This window comes from Lagopus leucura, unplaced genomic scaffold (assembly GCF_019238085.1).
Source record: "Lagopus leucura isolate 7727_CA_CO unplaced genomic scaffold, USGS_WTPT01 Super-Scaffold_100044, whole genome shotgun sequence".
NCBI lineage: Eukaryota > Metazoa > Chordata > Aves > Galliformes > Phasianidae > Lagopus > Lagopus leucura.
The window spans coordinates 1,943,489-1,964,507 of record NW_024962291.1 but is presented as its reverse complement, the minus strand read 5'-3'; the positions used below and the strand labels follow the sequence as shown (position 1 = coordinate 1,964,507).

The 21,019-nt window shown below is 40.2% G+C and overlaps 1 protein-coding gene across 1 annotated transcript in view; it reads right to left on the bottom strand.

The window, feature by feature from the left end:
• Nucleotides 1-9,373: 9,373 nt before the first annotated feature.
• Nucleotides 9,374-21,019, bottom strand: part of LOC122187192 (mucin-5B) — a 41,766-nt gene continuing 30,120 nt past the window's right edge. Inside the window, exons 31-47 of the mRNA XM_042884470.1 lie at nucleotides 20,560-20,737; nucleotides 20,047-20,297; nucleotides 19,452-19,635; nucleotides 18,762-18,954; nucleotides 17,735-17,913; nucleotides 17,148-17,217; nucleotides 16,878-16,999; nucleotides 16,479-16,510; nucleotides 16,233-16,410; nucleotides 15,549-15,653; nucleotides 14,708-14,748; nucleotides 14,007-14,129; nucleotides 13,005-13,100; nucleotides 11,688-11,816; nucleotides 10,967-11,006; nucleotides 10,253-10,376; nucleotides 9,374-9,737 (exon numbers count right to left, since the gene is read on the bottom strand). Coding sequence (XP_042740404.1) covers nucleotides 9,563-9,737; nucleotides 10,253-10,376; nucleotides 10,967-11,006; nucleotides 11,688-11,816; nucleotides 13,005-13,100; nucleotides 14,007-14,129; nucleotides 14,708-14,748; nucleotides 15,549-15,653; nucleotides 16,233-16,410; nucleotides 16,479-16,510; nucleotides 16,878-16,999; nucleotides 17,148-17,217; nucleotides 17,735-17,913; nucleotides 18,762-18,954; nucleotides 19,452-19,635; nucleotides 20,047-20,297; nucleotides 20,560-20,737 — 2,220 coding nt within the window. The 3' untranslated portion in view covers nucleotides 9,374-9,562. The remainder of the gene's footprint in view (nucleotides 9,738-10,252; nucleotides 10,377-10,966; nucleotides 11,007-11,687; nucleotides 11,817-13,004; nucleotides 13,101-14,006; nucleotides 14,130-14,707; nucleotides 14,749-15,548; nucleotides 15,654-16,232; nucleotides 16,411-16,478; nucleotides 16,511-16,877; nucleotides 17,000-17,147; nucleotides 17,218-17,734; nucleotides 17,914-18,761; nucleotides 18,955-19,451; nucleotides 19,636-20,046; nucleotides 20,298-20,559; nucleotides 20,738-21,019) is intronic.

The following is a 21,019-nucleotide window of genomic DNA, read 5'->3' as shown; positions in this document are numbered from 1 at the left end:
ATCACTCCACCCACATGCTGTTGACTTTCTGGGTGTAAATGGTGTGTGCACCAAAATATGCAAATTGGCTCCATATCCTTTACCTAAAAAAAGCTCTCTCAACACCAGATGTTTTTGGTTCTCAACAAACATTATTATTTACAGTCACGAGGATTATGGTTGTATGTAGGAATTAGAAGAGGTAGAAAAAGACTGCGTGAAATAACATGATGGGTATGCAATCACATGGATGTATTACTAATGAATGCAGTGCTTTATTGTAAACAGATGATTAGTTCTCTCTTCACACAGGTGGGGTTTGTTTTCTTATTTCTTTTCTTCATTACAGTTATACTGACTTGAGCTAATTTTGTCCTAGCTTACGTTGGCCTAAGTAAAAACAGAAAAGCACCCAGTAACATCTGTAGTAGAAATATAACATTACTACAAATGAATTTTAAGGATAAAATAACGTGCAGTACTTTTTCTCTCCACATGCATATGCTGTGCTAAAACTGATGCAATGAAATCCATGAAAAGATAATAAGGCATTCCATAACTAATTATATAAATGCATTAGGAGAATGCCATTGGTGACATCACTAGACCCTGGTGCAAACAGAAGAAAAAAAATACACCACCTATGAGGAAATCAGAAATTATGTCTAAAAGAATGAAGAAATATTTAAGAGTAATTTAGTATAGCTTTAATAATTGCAATAAAATTCTCATCATCCTGAACATTCTGACATTTAATTAAATGGAAGGCTTTTGAGTATTTTATCTTCAGGACTGATTTAAAAGTCATTTTTCTCTATGTTATCCTTACGTCCAAAACTAATTTCCGGTAAATGACAAACACATTTATCTGGGATTGACATATGGTTGGCCTCAACTCCCAGGTAACAGTGATAGAACAAGAGGGAATGGCCTCATGTTGTACCAGGGGAGGTTTAAGTTACTTGTCAGGAAACATTCCTCAGAAAATATGGTGATGCAGTGGCAGAGGCTGCCCAGGGAGTGGAGTCAGCATCCTGGAGGTATTCAAGAACCGTGATGTAGCACTGAAGGGTGTGCCTCAGTGGGCAGGGTGGGGTGGGTTGACAATTGAACTTGGTGATCTTAGATTCTTTTGAACCTTTATGATCTGATGATTCCATGGTTGAATTATGGATCTTTTCCTGAAAGTTTCACACCCGTGGTTGCAGTTTTCTCTCTATCAAAAACATGAGAATGCATCTTGGTACTATGAAGTGTAATATGAATTTTTAGCTTTTAATTTGCTCTGCTGATTGTGTTGTTATAATTGTGCTCTCTTGATATTGTAAAAGAAAGATCAAGACTGTGAGAATGAATGAAATAGCAATTTATAAAGTTTCATTTCTGGAATGTTGACAGTACCCATGGTACAATTTCAAAGCCAGAGCACAAATAATACTATGAATATAGCAATATAATAATCTAATCTAAGTCAAACAGTTTTAAAGAAAATCACTTCTGGAATTTTTTTTCACCTTGACAATTTGTCTCGTTTAAAAATACTGCAGATGGTTCAGATGAAGGTTATTTTCTGAGACAGTGTTGCAAACCTTTTCTCAAAGAAAACTAAGATATGTGTAAAATCAGCTGAACAAACACCTCTGTTTGACTCTGCCTCCATAGAGAGGAAGAGCACTTGCTGCAGGCTGCAGAGAACCCACTCTGGAGGAGGAGATGGCTCCTTCCCTCACAGTAACTGCACAGCCTTGGTGGGGAGGTTTGGGAGAGCAAACCGTGCCAGAGAGTGAGAGACATGGGGTGATCTTGAAATGGGAGTGCAGATGGGAGAGGAGGTGCAGGGGCCTTCAGTTGACCCAAAGCTGACTTCAGATGTGAGGGTGAGGAGGGCTCCCCAGGACTATGCAGAGAGCTGCCCACCACAGCTGCGCTAAGGGAAGGACTCATTCTTCCTCAATACAGCTGAAAGGGGACCTATTGAACTTAGCCTTTTAAAATCAGCTTGGCCCAAGGGCTTTGCAGTTCCTCTTCTAAGAGCAATCCTGTTGATTATTAGTTAGTTTACTAAATTCCAGCTCCATGGACTGGAAGCATCTGGTTCTGTTTTTTTGGTGGGGGTGGTGTTTGTTTTTTGTTTGTTTTTTGGTTTTTTTTTGTTTTTTTTTTTTTGCATAAGAAAGCCCTTTTTGCTTTAAAAACATTCCACTTCAGCAAATTGGGTAGCTGGGGATGCTGTCACACCATGTTTGTCACATCACCACACTGCTTTCCATGTCAGCTCATACCAAATGCCAGACTCAGAGAGAGAGAGGGCTTTTCTCACTCTGCGATCCGGCTGGTGCAAGCATTAATTTCACTCTAAGGATTGTCCTGAGCCACTCTATCTCTCATGATGTGAACTGAACACATAATGAATTTGTATTTCCTTCAAGGCAACCTGTGCAGCTGAAGCACGACTTGCTAGTCCAGTTAGGATCCATTAACAACAAAGATTACATATTTCAGTGTTCACTCTGTTGTTTTCACTGTGGGAACAAGGAGAAATGGTTCTTAATTACTAATAATCTTTTACACGCATTACTGACAGACTATTTTGTTCACATAGTTGGAGCCTGCAGTGGTTTACTTGCGCCGTGTACAAAAAATTTGTCTTTGCTGATAGTAATGAAAACTTTTTTACTTATTGTTTTGTTAGGAGAATCCTTCTGGTGTAAAGTAGCCTGCCCTATGAGGGAAATGAAAAACTGAAAACGTAGCTCACTTTTAATCCTGTAATACAATAATAATTAAAAAATAATAATCCTAAGTTATCCCAGATTTATACACTAGAAGCTAGGAACAGAAACATCCTGAAGATATTGGGAAGGAGAATTTAAAGTGATTCAGTACCAGTGAGATGTAAGCATCTTGTGGAACTCCCGGTCTCTTTCACAGTGATGTATGTATTCATCAAACAAAATATTGACTTATTTCTTTAGGATTTTTGTAGAACAATTTTGCTGTCATGTGTGATGATATGCACTAGGTTGATCTATGTGGCATTAGCACTGATCCCTGCTCTGGTGACAGGACCCAAGGGAACAGCAAGGAGGGGGCAGGGGAGTGTCAGGTAGGGGTTAGAAAAATGTTCTGCACCAGAGAGCCAGTGGCATGAAAAAGGCTCCCTAGGGCAGTGCATGGCATGGCCATGAGCTGCTGGAGTTCAAGGACATTTGGACACTGCTCTAGACCTAGAGTTTGAATTTTCCATGGTCCTGTGTGGAGCCAGCAGTTAGACTCAAAGGTGCTTGAGGGTCCCTTCCAACTTGGGACATCCTGTTGTTATACGACCCTACGATACTCATATCTGGGATGCAAAGAACCTACTTTCACTGAGCCTTACTCTGAAGTGAAAAATCACCATCAATTGCAAGCCACTTAATTCGTTATTAATAAAAATGACAGGAAGTTGAGCATTCTCTCATGCACTGCTCTGAAAGCAAAATATGAGAGTGCTGGGGAAATATTTTTTTTCATTTTTTTCTCAGATGTTTTTCCACTCATTGATTTTGAAGGAGGAAAAGGTGAACTAGTAGGCATAGCTCCTATTTCTGCCAGAAATCTTTGTACAACCAGTAATTGAATACCTAATTATCCAATTATACAAGTGTGCATGTAGGGTGAGAATGTGCCTGAAACTGCTTTTCATTTTAGGAAGGCTTAAAGGATCATTATTACAATACAGCATGAGCAGAACAACACGGATTATGAAAATGTCACCAAATTAACTACTTGTTGCTGGAAGTGTGCAGATGTCCAACCATGTTCACTTAACACTGGAAAACAACACCCACAGTGATGTGACAGAGCAGACCTGGTTCTCAGCAAATGGCCTCTAGATGTGCACTTCATCATACAGAGTGAGTGTAGCAGACTATAACAATTTTTTGAAGGGTTTCCCAAGTCTATTTATATAGGAAGGGCATGATGAATGTAGCAGCTCCTGAAAACTTTCCTGCGTAACAGTAAGAAAAAAATGAATTTACACTTATACCACATTCCCAGGAAATCTTTTCCATGCCTAAGCCTAAAATGGCCGTATGTTAGAAAGCTAGAGAACATAGAAAATAAGAAGTGGAACTTGGAGACCTAGAAGTAAGTTGGGGCACTTGGGGAAGTGAAGACAAACAGATCTAGGGGAAAAGCCAATTCCATGCAATTAAGTAGCAGCATAGAGCAATGATTTGCTGGCATGGCTACATGGCACTGCAGTAGCCTTTTGTTTGTAGAACAATGCTCCCCAAGGGTCAGATTAAACTCTGGTTTTAAGCCAGAATTTTATGGTATAGCAGGAAATGGACTGATCAGTACAGAAAAATGTCTGGATACACAAAGGTATGAGGACAAGAAGCTGTAAAGGAGTGGCAATGGACTTGCCTCACAACTATCTTTGAATAGCAGGGTAGGGAGAGGTGCTGACACAAAAAAAAGACATTTCAGAGCGTGAACATTTCCTCAGTGATCTTTGGAAATTCAAGCCAAATGTAACTGACATATAAAACACATAGAAATGGCAACAAACTCCTTGGCTGTCAAGTTATCCCAATTTTAATCTCCTTTTGATTTGCAGAAGTGATGCTAAGAGATACTGAGGTCATTCAAAATATGACTCTCTCTATAGCATGGGTGAGAATAAGGACAATTACTACAAACTACATTAAAATAAAACACACACAAAAAAAATTTACATGACCGCTACAAACATCAAAGGTAAGTGAGATGAAGCCCACCTGAAAGAATGTACTGAATATGATGATACTGTTCTCGGTATCATTCTTGTTGGACATATGGGTGAAAGAGTCATTCACTAAATGTCCTGAGGATGGTTGTGATATTCAAGGTAGGGCACACAGTTGTAAGAATTTGAGGTAAATTTCTGAGGCGCTTCTCAATAGAAATGTATATGTTGATGTATATATGCATCAGCTTCTTACATTGCTTTTAAGGATTCAGACAGTGTAGAGCTATACTTATCTTAGACTGCGTATGAAGACAAGAGCTAGGTGAGAGCACTTCCAGGAGACAGCTGAGCTCATAGGAGAAGTGCATATTAATTGTCAGTAACTACACTGAAAGTTTACAGTGTCTCAGATGCATATTTATTTTGCCTGAAGGTAGATGAGATGAACTACAGTCTAGCTACCCTGTCTTACTTCTACCCAGTCATATCAGTAGGGAACTTCACTGGATTTGTTCCTCTGGAGGATCACAGTTAAATAATTTCCTTCCCAACCAGATTATTTTTAAAACAGTCCTTCACAGAAAGCAAGCTTGGGTGAAGTGGGGCTATCTATAAACAGAACACTAAACCTAGATTTATAGGATGCCACCAGACAAAGTCCCTCAAATTAATTAATTAATTAAAGCTAGTATACTAGAGATGAAAAGTTTGTCTTCATAGCTAGGGAAACATAAAGTGCATAAAAAACTAAAACTTTGCAGCTTCCTGATCTAATCCACTTTTGACACAAAGCCAATTCACTGGGCACACATCTGAGGGTGTTGCTTTACTAAGAGAGGAACTGATGTTGTCAAAGAATTAAACTGATGTGAGAATGGCCTTGTACAGGGTAAACTGATACTTAAAACTCATTGTTGCCCTGAAGATATTATATAATCAGATCTTCTGAAGTGTAAAAACAAAGATTTTCACAAGTGATACCTTTGTTTTGGTGTGTTTGGAAAATTGTCACGCTTCTTTCTTATAGACCATGTTTGGGATGCCTGACAGAAACAAGTGAGGCACCTTCAGATTCACAAATGAAATGGTATATACCAGCGCAAAAAGTTTATAAACTGAAGTGTTACAGTTGCATAAAAGAGAGCCCATTACCTTCATCCTTATCTGGGATCAGAAAGAAAATAAAAACAAGGCCAAGAGCACGCACTTGAGCACAGAATTCAGTAGAAGAGTCAGACACAAGTCTTGCCCAATGCTTGGTTGCCCCTTACTTGCAAGATGATGCACTGAACTTGCCATGACACTTCTTTTTCTAGTTTGTTACTAATCAGGTTACTTTCTCAAGTCATACTTAGACAATTTTTTTCATATTTACAGTACAAATTTCTCATTCTAATTGTTAAGCTATTGCATTGAAAGAAAATAGTTGCAGCATTCTTTTAAACAATCCTTTCTGCATTAGAAAGCATGTACAGTTCATGGTCTTTGTTTTCAACCCAAGATTACAGATACTAGAATAGATTGATATTGATACAGCACACTGTAGATAAAACTAGTGGTCTGATTCTACAGGCAGGGGAGTCACTCAATAGAAAAGTCTGTAAAAGAACAGTGCCTCTACTCAAATAAATATTCAGAGCAGACAATTAGTTTTCTCATCCTCTTTGCAAATTCCAAGAATTGTTAACAAAACACAAACAAAAAAATTAGCTAAACTATGTAAAAACAATAATTCAGTTTTCCAAACCACCTAACCAGTAGGCAAATCAGAGTTCACATTGTAATGGCAATCCAGCACAGTTCACATCAGTGACATGATAATGTGTCTTTGGACTTGCTCAGCTGACACAAGGCAGTATCTCTGGCAAATATTTATTTTAGTAATATGGGGACAGTATACTTCCTGGTATTTTTTTTCTCAGAACCTCCCAGCAAGTGGGAGTAGTACCATCCTCTCATAATAAGAACAGCTACGAGCTAAAACCAGCTGAGCCCTGGTTTGACTGGCTCATCCGAAGGTAGTTCTCCTAAGTCTACCCTAGTAAAGTGGATGCCAATGCAAAGAATCCACACAGAACTGAAGAAACAGTACTTGGAGCAACGCCACTGATATTTCTTGCATTATGCTGGAGAATGTCTGACTTGCAGACTGGAAGAGGTTCTCCGAGGCTACAAATGAGTGGTTGAGCATGCACATATGAGAAATAGCTGCACAGTTTTTTCCTGGCAGAGCTGGCTGTAGTTGTATCTTGGTAAACTTGGTCATACCCCACAGGCCAAGTGGGGCTTTCAGGCAGATTTTTGTCCCTATATTTTCATGCATGTGGGGCAAGGGAGGGCGTTTGGCCCATTGACTGTCTCTGAGCTGAGGAACCTGAAAGTTTTTGTTAAATTGACTTCACCTTGTTGCCTACATCTTATCCAACTAGGACTCTACATCTGCAAACAGAGGATCCTGGCCACTGGCACTGTAGACAGCACAGCACAGGCCAGGTAAATGCCAGACTGACTGAGTAAGTGAAGTACCAAGGATGGTTTGAAGGGAGAAGGGTTTCACATGTTCCTCTGTTTGAAAGCACACAGCAGATGGGAATAAGCTGTTCTACCTCTAAGCTAAAATAATTTCACTTGCCTTTCACTTGTCTAAAAAGCAAAATGCATGTCAAAAAAATGAACAGGAAAAAAAGCCTTTTAGTTAATGGCATTCTCAGTTTTTGGATAAAGCCTCAGCACCAGTAAAATACACAGGAGAACGGACTTCTAAGTGCGCCTGATAAGATTTTTTTTGTGTTTCATGTCCTTCTCCCATCTGAAGACAAAGCAGAAATTGAAAGGGTTTCCACTAATATTCTAGCCGAGCAGACTTATTGAGAATGATTGATTTCCAGGGCTTAAATGAGTTTGTATCTGAACACTTTCAAGTCTGTTTAGTCTTCTGATGACAAAAAGACACTCAAGGATGATTTCTTCCCCCTCAGGAAAAGATGGAAAGGAAGGAACATTCCTCTTCCTTGCTGATGTTCTTTGCATTGCAAAAGCAGGCCTGTGCTTGATTTTTATCAGTAAAAACATTATCTGGGCTAATGTGCAATTTATAATGTGCAAATTATGTGTTGCAAGCAAGTGCAACACATGCCTTCCAAGGGAGTTGCATTGCACTGATGTTTATCTGAATTATTTGAGGATTTCTATCATTTATACCCAAGCTGGTCCATTGACAACGACAGAAGTTGGGAATGGAAGGTTTACTTGCAATTTGTTAGAAGCACAAACATCTTGCTGAATTTTTGCTGATGTTTACCAAAAATGCCTGCACTGTGTTATTCCCATTGCAATCAACTGTTCCCACTGCTATTATTAGGAACACCCAGCCTATCTTTCACTGTTTTTAAAGAAACAAAATAAAGACAAAGAATGAAATAGACCTCCTCTGACTTCAGCTGTCTCGCTCAGCTACAGCGGCTCTCAAAATACCCAGTGCTGCAAAATGAGTGCCTTCCCTAAGGCTTCTAACACACCATTCTCAGGAGAAGAGAAATCATTCGAGAAAGAGGATGGAGAACTAGTTATTTAAAACCAGCTGTGCTGAATCCCACATAAACAATGTGGGCTGCTCTGTTGCATCACTGTAACGATCAAATAAGCATGGACCTATGACATAGGGATGAAGAAAAAATTATATCATTCAATTCCTACAGCTATTCAAAGTCAAGAATTCCAGTAGCTTTAAGATCAGTTACACCATGATGAGACAGCATACTTGAAAATAACCTGACATCGATTACAATGATTTATTATGAAAAAGAATTAAATAAGAGATTACTTGGAGCTCAGTAGCTGCAGCATTTTAAAATGGTAAACTAAGAGTTAGTGCACTTGTTAGCTGCTGTGTCAGTTCAAAACTATGCCCTCCAAAACAGCTTCCAAACCCCTGCTCAGGAGGTTGTAGGTCAGTGTGCTCTTAAGTCCCAGTTCTTAGTCCCCTTTCAGGTCACAGAAAGCCCAAATTGCTCAAGCAGCTGAAACATCTGCCTTACCTGCATGCTCTGAAGGTATTGCTGAGCTATTTTGACCCCTGTCTAGATAAAATACTGTCACAAACACCCTGTCTCATGGAACGTGCTATCTGGGAGTAAATTGCTCATAACACTAATCATAGTTGTGCAAGGAGCAGTGGATCAGAACATTGGCCTCTCACACCAGACGCACAGCTTGAACTTTGATGTTAGCTAATGATGAAAAAACAGCGAGAGGACATGAATGTATTAATATTGTAGTGTACACTTAAAGCATGTTTTTACACTCCTGGTGTAGTATTTGCTGTGTAGAAGTTAAAAGGCACCTTGCTTTTCTGCAGTGACCTTGATTTTGTTGCCAAAGTAGGCCCAGGACCATGGGGGAGCAGATCACCAATGTGCCCCTGCACTGAGACCTGCATCTCCAACTGAACCACCCTTGTGGAAGTAATTAATGTTCCCCTTCTGAGGAAAATCAGTTGAAGCATCTCATCATGATTTTGCAATGTCCACTTTCTTCAGGCAGGACTTTTGAAAGGCATGAGCTTTCTTTGTAGTGCCTTGTGATAACCTTGGTTTATACAGCACTATGGGATTAAAGCCATTAGCTACCTTGCCCCTTTAGCAGCATCACTGAAACAAGAGAATGAGTTCCCTTTGAAATGCAGTTTATTCCACAGACATTTAGAGCAAAATCTTCAGCTAATTTCCATAACTGCATATAATATCAGAAAGAAAAGGCACAGGAGAGAAGTACCATCACTTGAAGGTTACTCACAGCTGTTTTCTAAACTACCCACTTGCTAGAGAAGCGTGAAACAGGAGCTGAAATGTATCCTTTAGTTTATGCTCATGTTCTCCTCTTTGGACACTTGGTTTCCACGCATCCACATTCATCCACGTGCACATATGTGAATTTGAGTGTCTTATGCTCAGAGCAAACCAGTTCCACCTTCTCTACGTGACTCTTTTTTTCATGGCAGCAAATGCATTTATGTTCCATTTCATTGTTCTCAAAGGAATACCTATAGAAATTAGATTTGCACATCAGTCTACCAGTTGTTTTTTTCCTAAAACAGTCTGTATTTCCCACTCTGAACAGAAGTGCTTCTAATGAGCAAAGGAACAAAATTTACTATTTATTTTTATGCTTATACATAACAAGCTTTCCCCAGGATGCTACTAGCCATGCAGGGCCAGATCCTCTGAAATCAGTGAGGAAAATACCAAAAACTTGGGGGATTTGAGGTTTACACACATTGTGGCAACATTTGAACAATTCATGCAGATGAGACCAAAGAACAGGAAAAAACTCCATCAAAGCCCAGAGCCATGAAAAAAAAAAGGACTGGAAATTAATAAACTAAATGGTCCCTTTTTAGAGGGGCCTATTTTCGTGACTAAGATAAAGGCACTGCTATCACACCAAGGACATTTTGTCACGTTGCTAACAGCTGCTGCTCTGCACACCCAGTTTCCCAACCAGGAAACTTCTTTAAACAAGAAGCCAGGAAGACACAGAAAAAGGTTTCCTACTTACACAGAATAGGTACTGCACGTCCCTTCGCAGAAGGGCACTGGGACTGGAGCAGCAGACTTACAGTGCTTGTGAACAATGTACTGCTCTTTCATGCTGCGTTTGCATTTATGTGGCAAGTCAATACCTGTGGGGGAAAACACTGCTGTTAGACCAGTGGGCTAAAAGAAATTTGGAAAGACATCTGCTGGGAAGCCAAGGGCAGATCGTTCTACTAAAATGTCTTGTAGTTTAAATGCAAAACATAACAAAACAAAATGCAACACACACACACACAAAAACAAAAAACAACACAAGAAACAACAAAGAGAATACAAAGAAGCACCAATTCAACAAAGCAATTCCCCATTTGTCTAGACACTTCTCTGGTGACTGGCTCAAATAAAGACTTATGATGAAGTTCATGTAAGGTGCTGCCGAACGGAGACAAGGAGACATGAAGTGTTCTGTTAGCTAGTTAGTTAGTTTGTATTATAACTACTGTAAGTGATGCCTGTTAACATTTATTCTATGACCACCTCTAGTTTTAGGGTGGATGCTATGGTGTTCTCATTGCAAGAGCAAAGTAAGCTTTGAGCCTCAACTATGAGGCTCTGCTGAAAAATGAACAGCCTTCCATTCTATGGAAAGTGCAAGCTCTCAGTGAATGCAGAGGGCTACAAGCAGTGGAGAACCTAGCCATATTTGAGTAGGGAATCAGTGATTTAACATACTCACAAGTCTTGCAACAGCCATCTGAAGTCACATCAACAGTCCCCTGTATTGAAAGCAAACCAGAGAAGTTCGGATACTCAAGTCTAGCTTGCACATCTTGTTAAGCAGCTGGTAGAAACAAGGGGAGTTCATAAAGATGCCCTCATCCTTAAACAACACACCAACTCCTCATTACACCCATTAGTGTACTGTGTACCAGTTTTATGGAGAACAGCTTTAAAAAAAAAAAAAAAAAAAAAATCCATCAGGGAGTATCTTTTCTTTAAATCTACTCTCAAGCCACGTGGGATGTTCTGTAACACATACCTGACTTTACCTAGGTTCTGTTGAAGCCAGCACAAAAGAGGCAAATTCAAAGCCAAAGAATGACACCTGCCTCTGAAATTGAACAGCTTGACTTACACAAAAGCTACCCCAAAGGTAATTCAAGTCAGTGGCTCTCAGTTGATGAAAAATCCTGCTTTGTCATTGTCCCATGACTCTCCTCTTTCAAGTTCTAGTGCTTTACTTCACAAAAAGTGTGTGCACTGCTCACAGATACTTTTGTTATGCTTCCTAGGACAGTTCATCCAAAGTTGAAAAAGCGCATTTCCTTCGAATAGGATGATTGACTCAGAAAGGTCAAGAAAAAGTGAAGTGACCCATTCAAAAGAGTAAAGAAATCTCCCAGAGCAATGGCATGGCTCATTTCAAGAGGCTTTTTTCCTAGTTCTAAAATACTTACTGGGACACAGTTTGATTCTTCAAATGGTAGGCAGACCTTTACTGTACTAGTCAAGGAGAACTGGCCCCCTGATTCGGTGCATGTGTACTGAGTACAGTTATCATATGGTGCTTTATAACTCTTTCCAACCTGAAAAACAACAGAAAGAATAAATAAGTCATAACATAGTATGACAATACAAGCAGAATAATGCAATAGTAATACAGCCCCTGGCAGAAGGGCTGGGATGTTCAAATCAATCTGATAGTGCTGAGATGCTGATTTCACATCTACCAAGCTCATTCACTACCAGCCTCCACAAAATCCCTTTTCTGGTCACTTACATGGAAAGGAGCACAAACTGGTGGCAGAATAATTATAGAGGTATGAACAGAAATGCTAAGAGATACCATGATGTATATCTGGTAATATGGATTGAATGAAATATAAACAAAAGAAAAGTAATTCTACAGGATTTCAGCCGGTTCTTAATAGATGGAAGAAAAGCAAATCGTTTGAAAGAGGAAAACAATCTTCATGATAGAGGTTAATGGATAAAACCTCCTCATGGTAACCACCTTTTAAGTGGAAGCATAAAAATTCTATATTGGCACAAGAGAAGCCAATTGCAACATAAATTTTCAAGGAAGGAAAGGATGAAACAGAAAAGATGCAGAGCTCAAGAGCTACCAGAGGAGAAATATCACATAAAACAATAGCCACTGGGTGAGACAGTGTCATTAACTGTTCACAGCAGTAGCAGGAGGTAATAAAAGCAGCCAGCCAGCCTGAGGCTCAGCTCACATCTACGCAACACTAAGCTGAGAAGACCTAGTGTATTACCTGGCTGTGCTACTGAGGTGCACTACATACCCTATAGCAGCTATAACACTTTCAATTTTTGCCCAGCAAATTTGTAACAAGTGTTAGTACAGTTATATGGCTTGCTCAAACTATTCAGCCCTGTATCTTCAGGGCAAGATAATGACTCTGTTTCCAGTACTGGAGCAATATAATGTGAAGCCAGCTCTCTGCTTCACTTATCTCTGCAGTATTACACAATGTCACCACCCCCTACAAATTCCTTCTCTCTGCTGCATGCCAGGAAGAGGGAGTGACATGATTTCCTTTCCCGACAGAGATAAATTATTTTCGAAACAGCAGTGTCTGCAAGATGCTCACAGCAAAGAGAGCAGTCATATAAACTCTGATGTATACTTTGCAAATACAGATAATTTCTAATCTCTGAAAGGTCTTTGCAGCCTCAAAATGTATGGCACTACTTCTAAAAGCATTGAAGTCAATTCAGCTTGGCATGCAAAGTAAGGGAGCGCTCACCTCAATGGTCACACTGCCAAATGGAAAGTTTGCCACACAAGCCACTTGCTGACACTGGCTGCAGCACTGACCTTCCTTTTCCACGTAGCGGAAACCCTGTGGGAATAAGGCCACCATTTAGCTGCACTACCTTGTTCATGAAACATCTTTGGATCAAAGCCACACTGGAGATAGCAGGGGAAATGAGCCCACCTCTGTTTTCCTTTAGAAAGCTGTTGGAACCACTTTAAGCCTGACAAGTAAAGCTGGCAATTTCTTTCCAGTTTTTAATAGTGACCTTTGGGGCGCTTCACTTACCGTGTAGACCCTGCTTTAAGCTACTCTTCTTTTTGCTAACACACAAGTTACAATAAATTAATTCATCATAAGATTATTTGCAAAGTCTACCACCAGTGCTTGATACGATATGATTATTCACCAGAGTCGTCACTGTCAAACACATGAAGATCATGCATCAGTTATTTCCTTCCCTGTGCTTTAGGTATCCATCAGTCTTTTCATGGGTGCTGCTGGCTTCAAGATGAAGGATAATGGTTTTATCAATTTTTTAGGATGGGTACAGAGTCTAGCCTTATCTGGATGAGAAAGAGAAGGAACCATTCTTTGCTTATGTTCAGAAATAGACTGACCAGTTTGTTCAGACTCTCAACTCATGAGTACTGAGTAGTGTCTGGAAACATATAAACAGCCATGTGGTTTCTCAGTGATCTTAATTTTTGAGCTGAAAACAACACCAACAGAATGGCATAAACATCATCTTTCAGCAGTAAGACTTCTCCTTAGTAGCTCTGCAGCCATTCATCTTGAAGGCATCCCTCCTTGGGTAATTTCTTCTGTTTGCTAGAGCAAAAATGGCCGGCACTGTAAAAAGGACTTTACAGAACTTGAACAGAAGATTATATCCTGCTACCCTTCAGCAAGACAGCACTTGTACTGCCCCAGATTTACAGTACTCTCTCTCAACAGCCATTGTTGGTGGTGGGGACTGCATGCAGCACTGACCTGCTGGCAGGTGGTTTGGCATTTCACTGGGATGCATTGGATGCGGTTGGTTTGCGTCACAGCATCCTGCTCATCCGTGCACACACAGTCTTCACAAGAGCTTTTTGGCACCACTGCTCCAGGCTGAAAAGATAAAGGAAATCAGAGAGAAAACAGGCAATGGCAAAAAATTGGTGGTTGTGAAGAAACATACACCCCCTGGACTATTGAAAAATAATGATCATACTCAGTATTTATTTTTGGCAGAACTTCCTGGAAAGAATGTCTCAGATCTTTAATTGTGAAACTGACGCTGTCGATATCACAAGTTTTGCATGAGGTTGACACACCCAAGTGCGCTGAACATATTGTGTGAGTTGTTACATTATCTCATAAACTCCATACTTCATTTTTTCTTCAGTTTGATCTATCTATTAATCTCACAGCATCTAATAAGCTTTTAAATTTGTGTTCCATCACAATTCTGACTTCTACTCTCTAAAACCTAAGGATCTCTAATTATTTTGTTTACTAATGAAGCTACTAATCTCTAGGATTACCTATTCATTAATATTTCCAGTAACACATAAGGTTAGTGGCAGGAAACAGTTATGAACCACTTTAATCTTGTTTCTTATGTGATTGTTGACAATAACAAGTTCATAAAATTCTGATTCAGGCTGCATTAACCCGTGGAAAGAAGTATCTGGAAGAAGACCTACCTTAAATTCAACTCCTTCAGAAACACATACACCTTTTGGTACTGTAAGAAAAAAAAAATGAAAAGGATGTGCTAGGAATGATATTACCATTATAGTACTCAGCTCTGAATTCTTAGTGTCTTAGAGAAGACAGAGAGTAGAATTTGGTTTACTTGCTAAGCCTCCATAGCCTGCACAATGGAAGGAAAAGCACAGCTAGTACACATTGCTAACGGTCATTCTGAAACCTGTGGGCAGCATCTGCTCAAATGTTATGCATTCTATATCCTGGTATTTTCCATATGGGAAAACTAATTTACTTCACCTAGTTTTACCCGTACTTGAAATTAGATGAGCTTTTCTTTATTGTTAGCCACCTTGCTAGTTACTATGTAAATGAGAAGCTGGGTGAGGTATGCAATTCCAGAAACAAGATTTGGCAGCAGAACTTCTAGATATGTTCACTGTAATACAAATTCAGTATTTGATCAATCACACACTGATATTTCATTGAATATTATCTACAGAAAACTTACAGCACTTATTCTTGTTCCACAAAACACACCAGGGAGGGACTCATTTAGAAAAACTGAAATAGTTCAAGGAATTAAAAATCATAGTATCATAGAATCCTAGAATGGCTTGGGTTGGAAGGAACTTCAAAGATCACCCAGTTCCAACCCCCTCCCGTGGGCAGGGCTGCTGATCACCAGATCAGGCTGTCCAGGGCCTCATCCAACCTGGCCCCAAGTGCCTCCAGGGATGTGGCATCCACAGCTTCTCTGGGCAGCATGTGCCTGGGCCTCACCGCCCTCTCAGTGTAAGACTTCAAAGGAGCATGTTAGGGAAACATGGTACTTACTACAGGAGAAGATAGGGCAACAACCATCCTCAGATATAGCTACCACTGGCTGGAAACCTAAGTCGCATGCTGTTTTGTTGATAATGCAAGTTTTTATATCACATTCTGCAATGGACAAATGGAGATAAAGTAAATCAGATCATCCTGTCCAGCTGTTTTACTCACAGCCTAAGGCTCAAACATCCAGAAAATAGATTATTCTCAAACCAAGCATCTTTCGAGGTTGGGTTTTGTTCAGATTAAGTTTCTTGAAGCTTGACCTGCTGCAAAGCTCTTTTTCTTACTGTAAAGCATATAGTTCTAGCCCATGTTTCCTCTACTGGATGTCATCTCTAACAAAATAAATATACATGCTCATCAGAGAAAAAGTGAAATGACAGAGATAAGTGTTGGGTTAAAAGCAAATGAGTTAGAGTGGGAAGTTAGGCTGCCAGGATAACCTTGTCCTGCAGTGTCCTATGGACGTTAGGAATAAATATCTGGGGCCTGAGTAGACTATGAGGAGAAGATGCCTAGTGGGTCATAGCAGTAGTTTAGAATACAAATTGAATTAGAGGAGGACTTTTTTGACAGCAAGAATAAATTACTACTCCAGTGTGCTTGTTTGAATCTGCTAGCTGTTGGGTCACCATGAGGCAAATGATGCTACTTGATGACATGATGGCACATGAATCAGTGACTTACCACAGACTGTCTCTGTGCAGCATGGATCATCCAGACGTGGTTTTATTTTACGTACAAAGCCCTCTTTAGTGCAGTTGATTGGTGGGGATTTAGCACAAGGGCGGGGGAAGCAAGAGATATTGAAGGTCTCTTCATCACAAGTACAGTATTGACAGTCATGCTCCCAAGCCTCCCTAGGCTGTAAAAACAGTAGAGGTAGTCATTAGAAGACAAAAACTAGAAGCATTAGATTAATGGATGCCTTACCTGTTTCACCGATCCATCTTGTGCAGTGCAACCTACAAACAAATTAGATTCCATTAGCGATTAACTGAACTGGGGAAAACAGCAGAAGCAGCAGGACAGAAATAGGAGGCTCTTGAAATCTGAGAAATGGACACAAACAGAAAGATAAAGTGTGAAAATTCACAGGTTATGTAGCCAAAATATCTTATATTAGCTTAATAGTTTAAATATGCCTATCTTTGATCTTGCAAAAGTTTCACTTTATATGTAACAGTAGGAGGAAACTGTCAATCAGAAGCATTTCCAGCCTACCTAGGAAGGGCCCTTCATTTCCTCTGTACCCAGAACATCTCCCTTATGTGCACTTCTACATGGGGCCTTGTCATCCCGCCTTATCCCAATTTTTACATTATTTCTTACCGCAGACAGAAACACAGATGCCATCATGTTCATTCAGCAGAATATTTCCATCAGGGCAGTAACATCCCTCAACAAACACTGGTGTGTTGTTTTGTGAGGGGAGGGTGTCCATAACAACTTCTCTGCACAATTAGAATACAAACAGAAACGAATGAGAGGCAGAAACGTGCACTAGGGACAAGCAGACACCTAAAACCCAGGGGAATGTTATCTTTGAGCCTTCCTTGGGACTTCTCAAGTTATGAGCCTTTGCCATAGGAAATGACTCACCTGCTGAAGCAAGTGTTTCTTTTTGCTTCCCCACATGGCTTGTAGACCTGATCCCGAGCACAGGTGGCCTCTGTAGAGCATCACAACACAGGAATTAGAAAGCCCAGGACCACTTGTACCCTTCAGTGCATGATGGACAAGCAGCCAACACAGCCCAAGCTCCTGCCCGGCAAGGGGTCCCTGCATCTTCAGCGAGAGGAACTTCATACATTCTGCAAGTGCTTGCGGCAGTACCAGCAGTGCTTAACCAGAATCAAAGGCCCCTGCGCAGGCAGTGAGAAGAGAAGCTATGCATTGCCATCTAGTGATAAAGTTGTAGCTAACACGAAGGGGAGAGAAGTGAGAGATGTCCCAACCCACTCTGCAAGCTTCTCAGAAGAGCCCATGGACCTGCTTCCCACTTGTTTTGCACTATTTCTAGACTGCTACTTTTTTTTTTTTTTTTTTTTTTTTTTTTAAATTTGTTCCCGTTTTTCTTAGGTCCTGAGCAGCTAAAGAAGTGTTGATGCAGAGGAATAGAAATGCATGTGTACGTTATGAAAAAGCTGATCAGAGCCACTTCTGCAGCAGGTGTTTGCCAGGCTTACCGCACTGCCCCCTCGTCTGCCCCCTCCAGTCCACGCAGACCCCGTGGAGCCCACACAAGGCTGCATATGTCTGCATGCTCTGACACTCAGTGCTGGGGTGCTGCTGTGAGCACCTGCTGGCTACACATGCCTCATAGTAGGGGTGCGGGGGGACCACATGGTGGCACTCAGTCAGGTTCCTTTGCAAAGGAAGGAAACAAGGAAACAGAGCATTTTACTTCCTTGGGCTACTTGGGTTAGAATTCAACTCACAGCTGAACCGATCCCCACTCAGAGAAAACATCAAGGCAAAAGTACAAAGAGAAGTTGCTGTGATTGGCAGTACACCCACTGAGTGTATTGGGGTGCTGGCACAGGCTGTCCAGGGAGGTGGTGGATCATCATCCCTGGAGGAGTTCAAGAACTGTGGAGATGTGGCACTGAGGGACGTGGCCCAGTGAGCAATGTTGGCAGTAGGTAGATGGTTGGAACTGATGATCTTAGAGATCATTTCCAAACTTAATGATTCTATGGTTCAATTAAGAATGAGCTTTACCTTCCATTCTTTACAATGCTTTGAAACAAAGGAATTTAACATTGGAATGACATGTGCAAAGACAAGGCTTCTGAGCAGTTCATGTCTGTAATTTTATACATTGACATTGTAATGTCAACGTGGTTGGCAATCATATTTTAAACAACATTATTTAAAAAACAGACATACACATTTGCTTGCTGTATTCTGACTGTATTCTTTTTCATCCACAGCATTCAGACAGGTGCTGAGTGATTGCTGGTTTCTGCTAAACTTATCAAGAAACCACAGGCAGAGGGAGCACACACAGTTAAGGGAGGTCTGATGCTGCTGCAGCTGAAAAACACCTGCCAAACTTGGGAACATTCTTACATCAGTTCACTGCTCAGTTTTGGAAGGTATGCTAGAACTCATATTTTTACTGTGTCGTATAAGCAACTCACCCAAGTAATATAGTTAAGCACAAAATTGTCTTGTGGACTTATTATTTGGCCTCCGTGGAAGTTATCTTACCAGATGACTTTACACAGCTCAGAAGGCTCACAGTGCTGATAATTTTCAATCTTAGCTGGTTCTGAGATGCCTGGGTTACAGTATCTGTTGGTAGAAACGGGGACTTTCCAATCCAAAGCCATCTCTTTGAAGGACTCAATGACTTCACCATTCCTCTTTCTAGCATCATCAGACTTCTGGTTGGTACATGTACCTGGTTGCAAAATATAAACAAAGAGACAATTCAGGGCTGTTTGATGCCGATAAAGCTGTTTTTACATAACAGAGCAATACCTGGTGGGAAGTTCTTGTGAGAAAGAAATGACACACAGAATCCTGAATGGGCTCAAAAGAGCTTTGTAGAAGGCTAGAGGGAATAGTTTGCCATGAAGTTCAGAGCTAAGGTGTTGCCTAGTGCATTTCGCTGGATGGCTAAAGCAACTGAGATGGCTCTGACTTGTTGAAGACCCTACATAAAGAGTAGGTATGATCAAAAGTAAGAGCTTAGAAAGAGCTTGTCTCCAGCAAATGTATAGAGTGGAAGGAAGTGGCTCAAAACATTATCTTCTGAGAGTGTCTTCCTATCAAAAAGAGATACATTTGTTAAGATTTCTGTAACATAGCAATCATTGAAGTTGCAAGAATTTGGAAATGAGAAAGAAGGAGGAAAAATTACTGTGTTCTTTACTGTCAGCTGATGAGCACACTCACCACACAGTCCCATGGTATTATTATAATACTTTCCAAAAGGGAGTTTTATGTAAAATGCAAGTCGACTGTAAGAGACATAAACTTCTAACTCAGGTATTTCAACAATAATGTAAAGGCCAGAACTGGTTATCCTGATTCCATTCTTGGAGATGTCTGGAACAACTTTCTTATCATTAAACAAAACCTAAAAAGAAGAGAAACAAAAGGTCTTCATGGACATTTTTCTGTTCAATAGTATATACAATTCATGTAACTCAGAAGAGCTACTTCTCAGCTCTCAGGTACACAAAACGAAATCTGAAAAAGGCAGTCATTTAGACAGTTCCTGATTATTCCTTTTTAATATGTTGTAATTTACACCTAAATACTTATGTTAAGAAAAAAAAACCATAAATTGTGTGACAATTTCAAGCTTTTGGAATATACTAAGTTTTGCTGATACAGAGAAAAAAGAAAGAACAAGGAAGCAATGTAACTGCATTTCCCACAGTTCTATTTTTCTCAAGCTTCATCCTTTGACATGGCAAGGCATTTGGCAGTAGAGTAATGTAACTACAGCAAAGTAATGAGAGCTCATTTTAACAAAATACTTTACCAAGTTTGTTTCTTTTCCATGTTCCTTTGCTTGTGTCAGAATAACAAGAGAATTGGAGTGAAAAATGAGTAGGGACATTGAACAAATTGCTCCATCGGTGGCACCACAGTAGTAGTTATCTATGTGAATCCAGAACTTTTGAGAGCTGGGCTGAATTAACTCCACGAGAACATACGTGCAGTTTTCTTTGAAGTGATAATACGTTCCATCAAAAGTCACATAATGCTCATTTCCCCACCCACTGCAAATACCTGGAAGACACACTTCAAGTTTAGTTTCTCAGCCTCAAGCTGGTTTTAATTCTTTTAATCTTTTTCAGTGAGATCTGAAAATACTAGTTTGGTGAAGAAAAGCTAACTTGGCAAACACATTTTTATCTGCTCTTAATGCCTAATGTTTTATGTGGGAATTCTGCTCTATTTCACCTTACTGAATCAATACAAACATAATACAAATGTTGTCCACAAAGATTCATAGCAAAAATTTCACAAATTCACTTGCCACAGTACTTACACTGGCACTCAAAGACTTCACAGCAACCAGCTTCATCACGGTGTTTCATGAATGGGAAACCATTGACACAGAGTTTCAGCTGCTGAGGAGGACAAGTGATGCTGGACAGTTTAATATTATTTTCTTCTCCCAGGCAAGTGGCAATCTGGCAGTTTCCAAAGTTCCATGATTCATTGAACTATTGACAGATTGAAAGAGATGGAGAAGAACATAGCAAAGTAATGTAACAAACGTATGTACCAACCACACTCCACTCAGATCCCTATCTGGTATGGCATTATTTACTATCTAGTGTCTGTAACCCAGAAAATATGACGTATGTAGTTATCAATGCAGCTATGATATCTTCTTCTGTTCTACATTTTGTGCACGTCTCAGGAATAAGGTCTTGACTGCTTCTGCAGGTGCGACATGACTAGATGTGGTTTCCTAGCTGTTCTTCAGCTCAGGTAACTCTGCC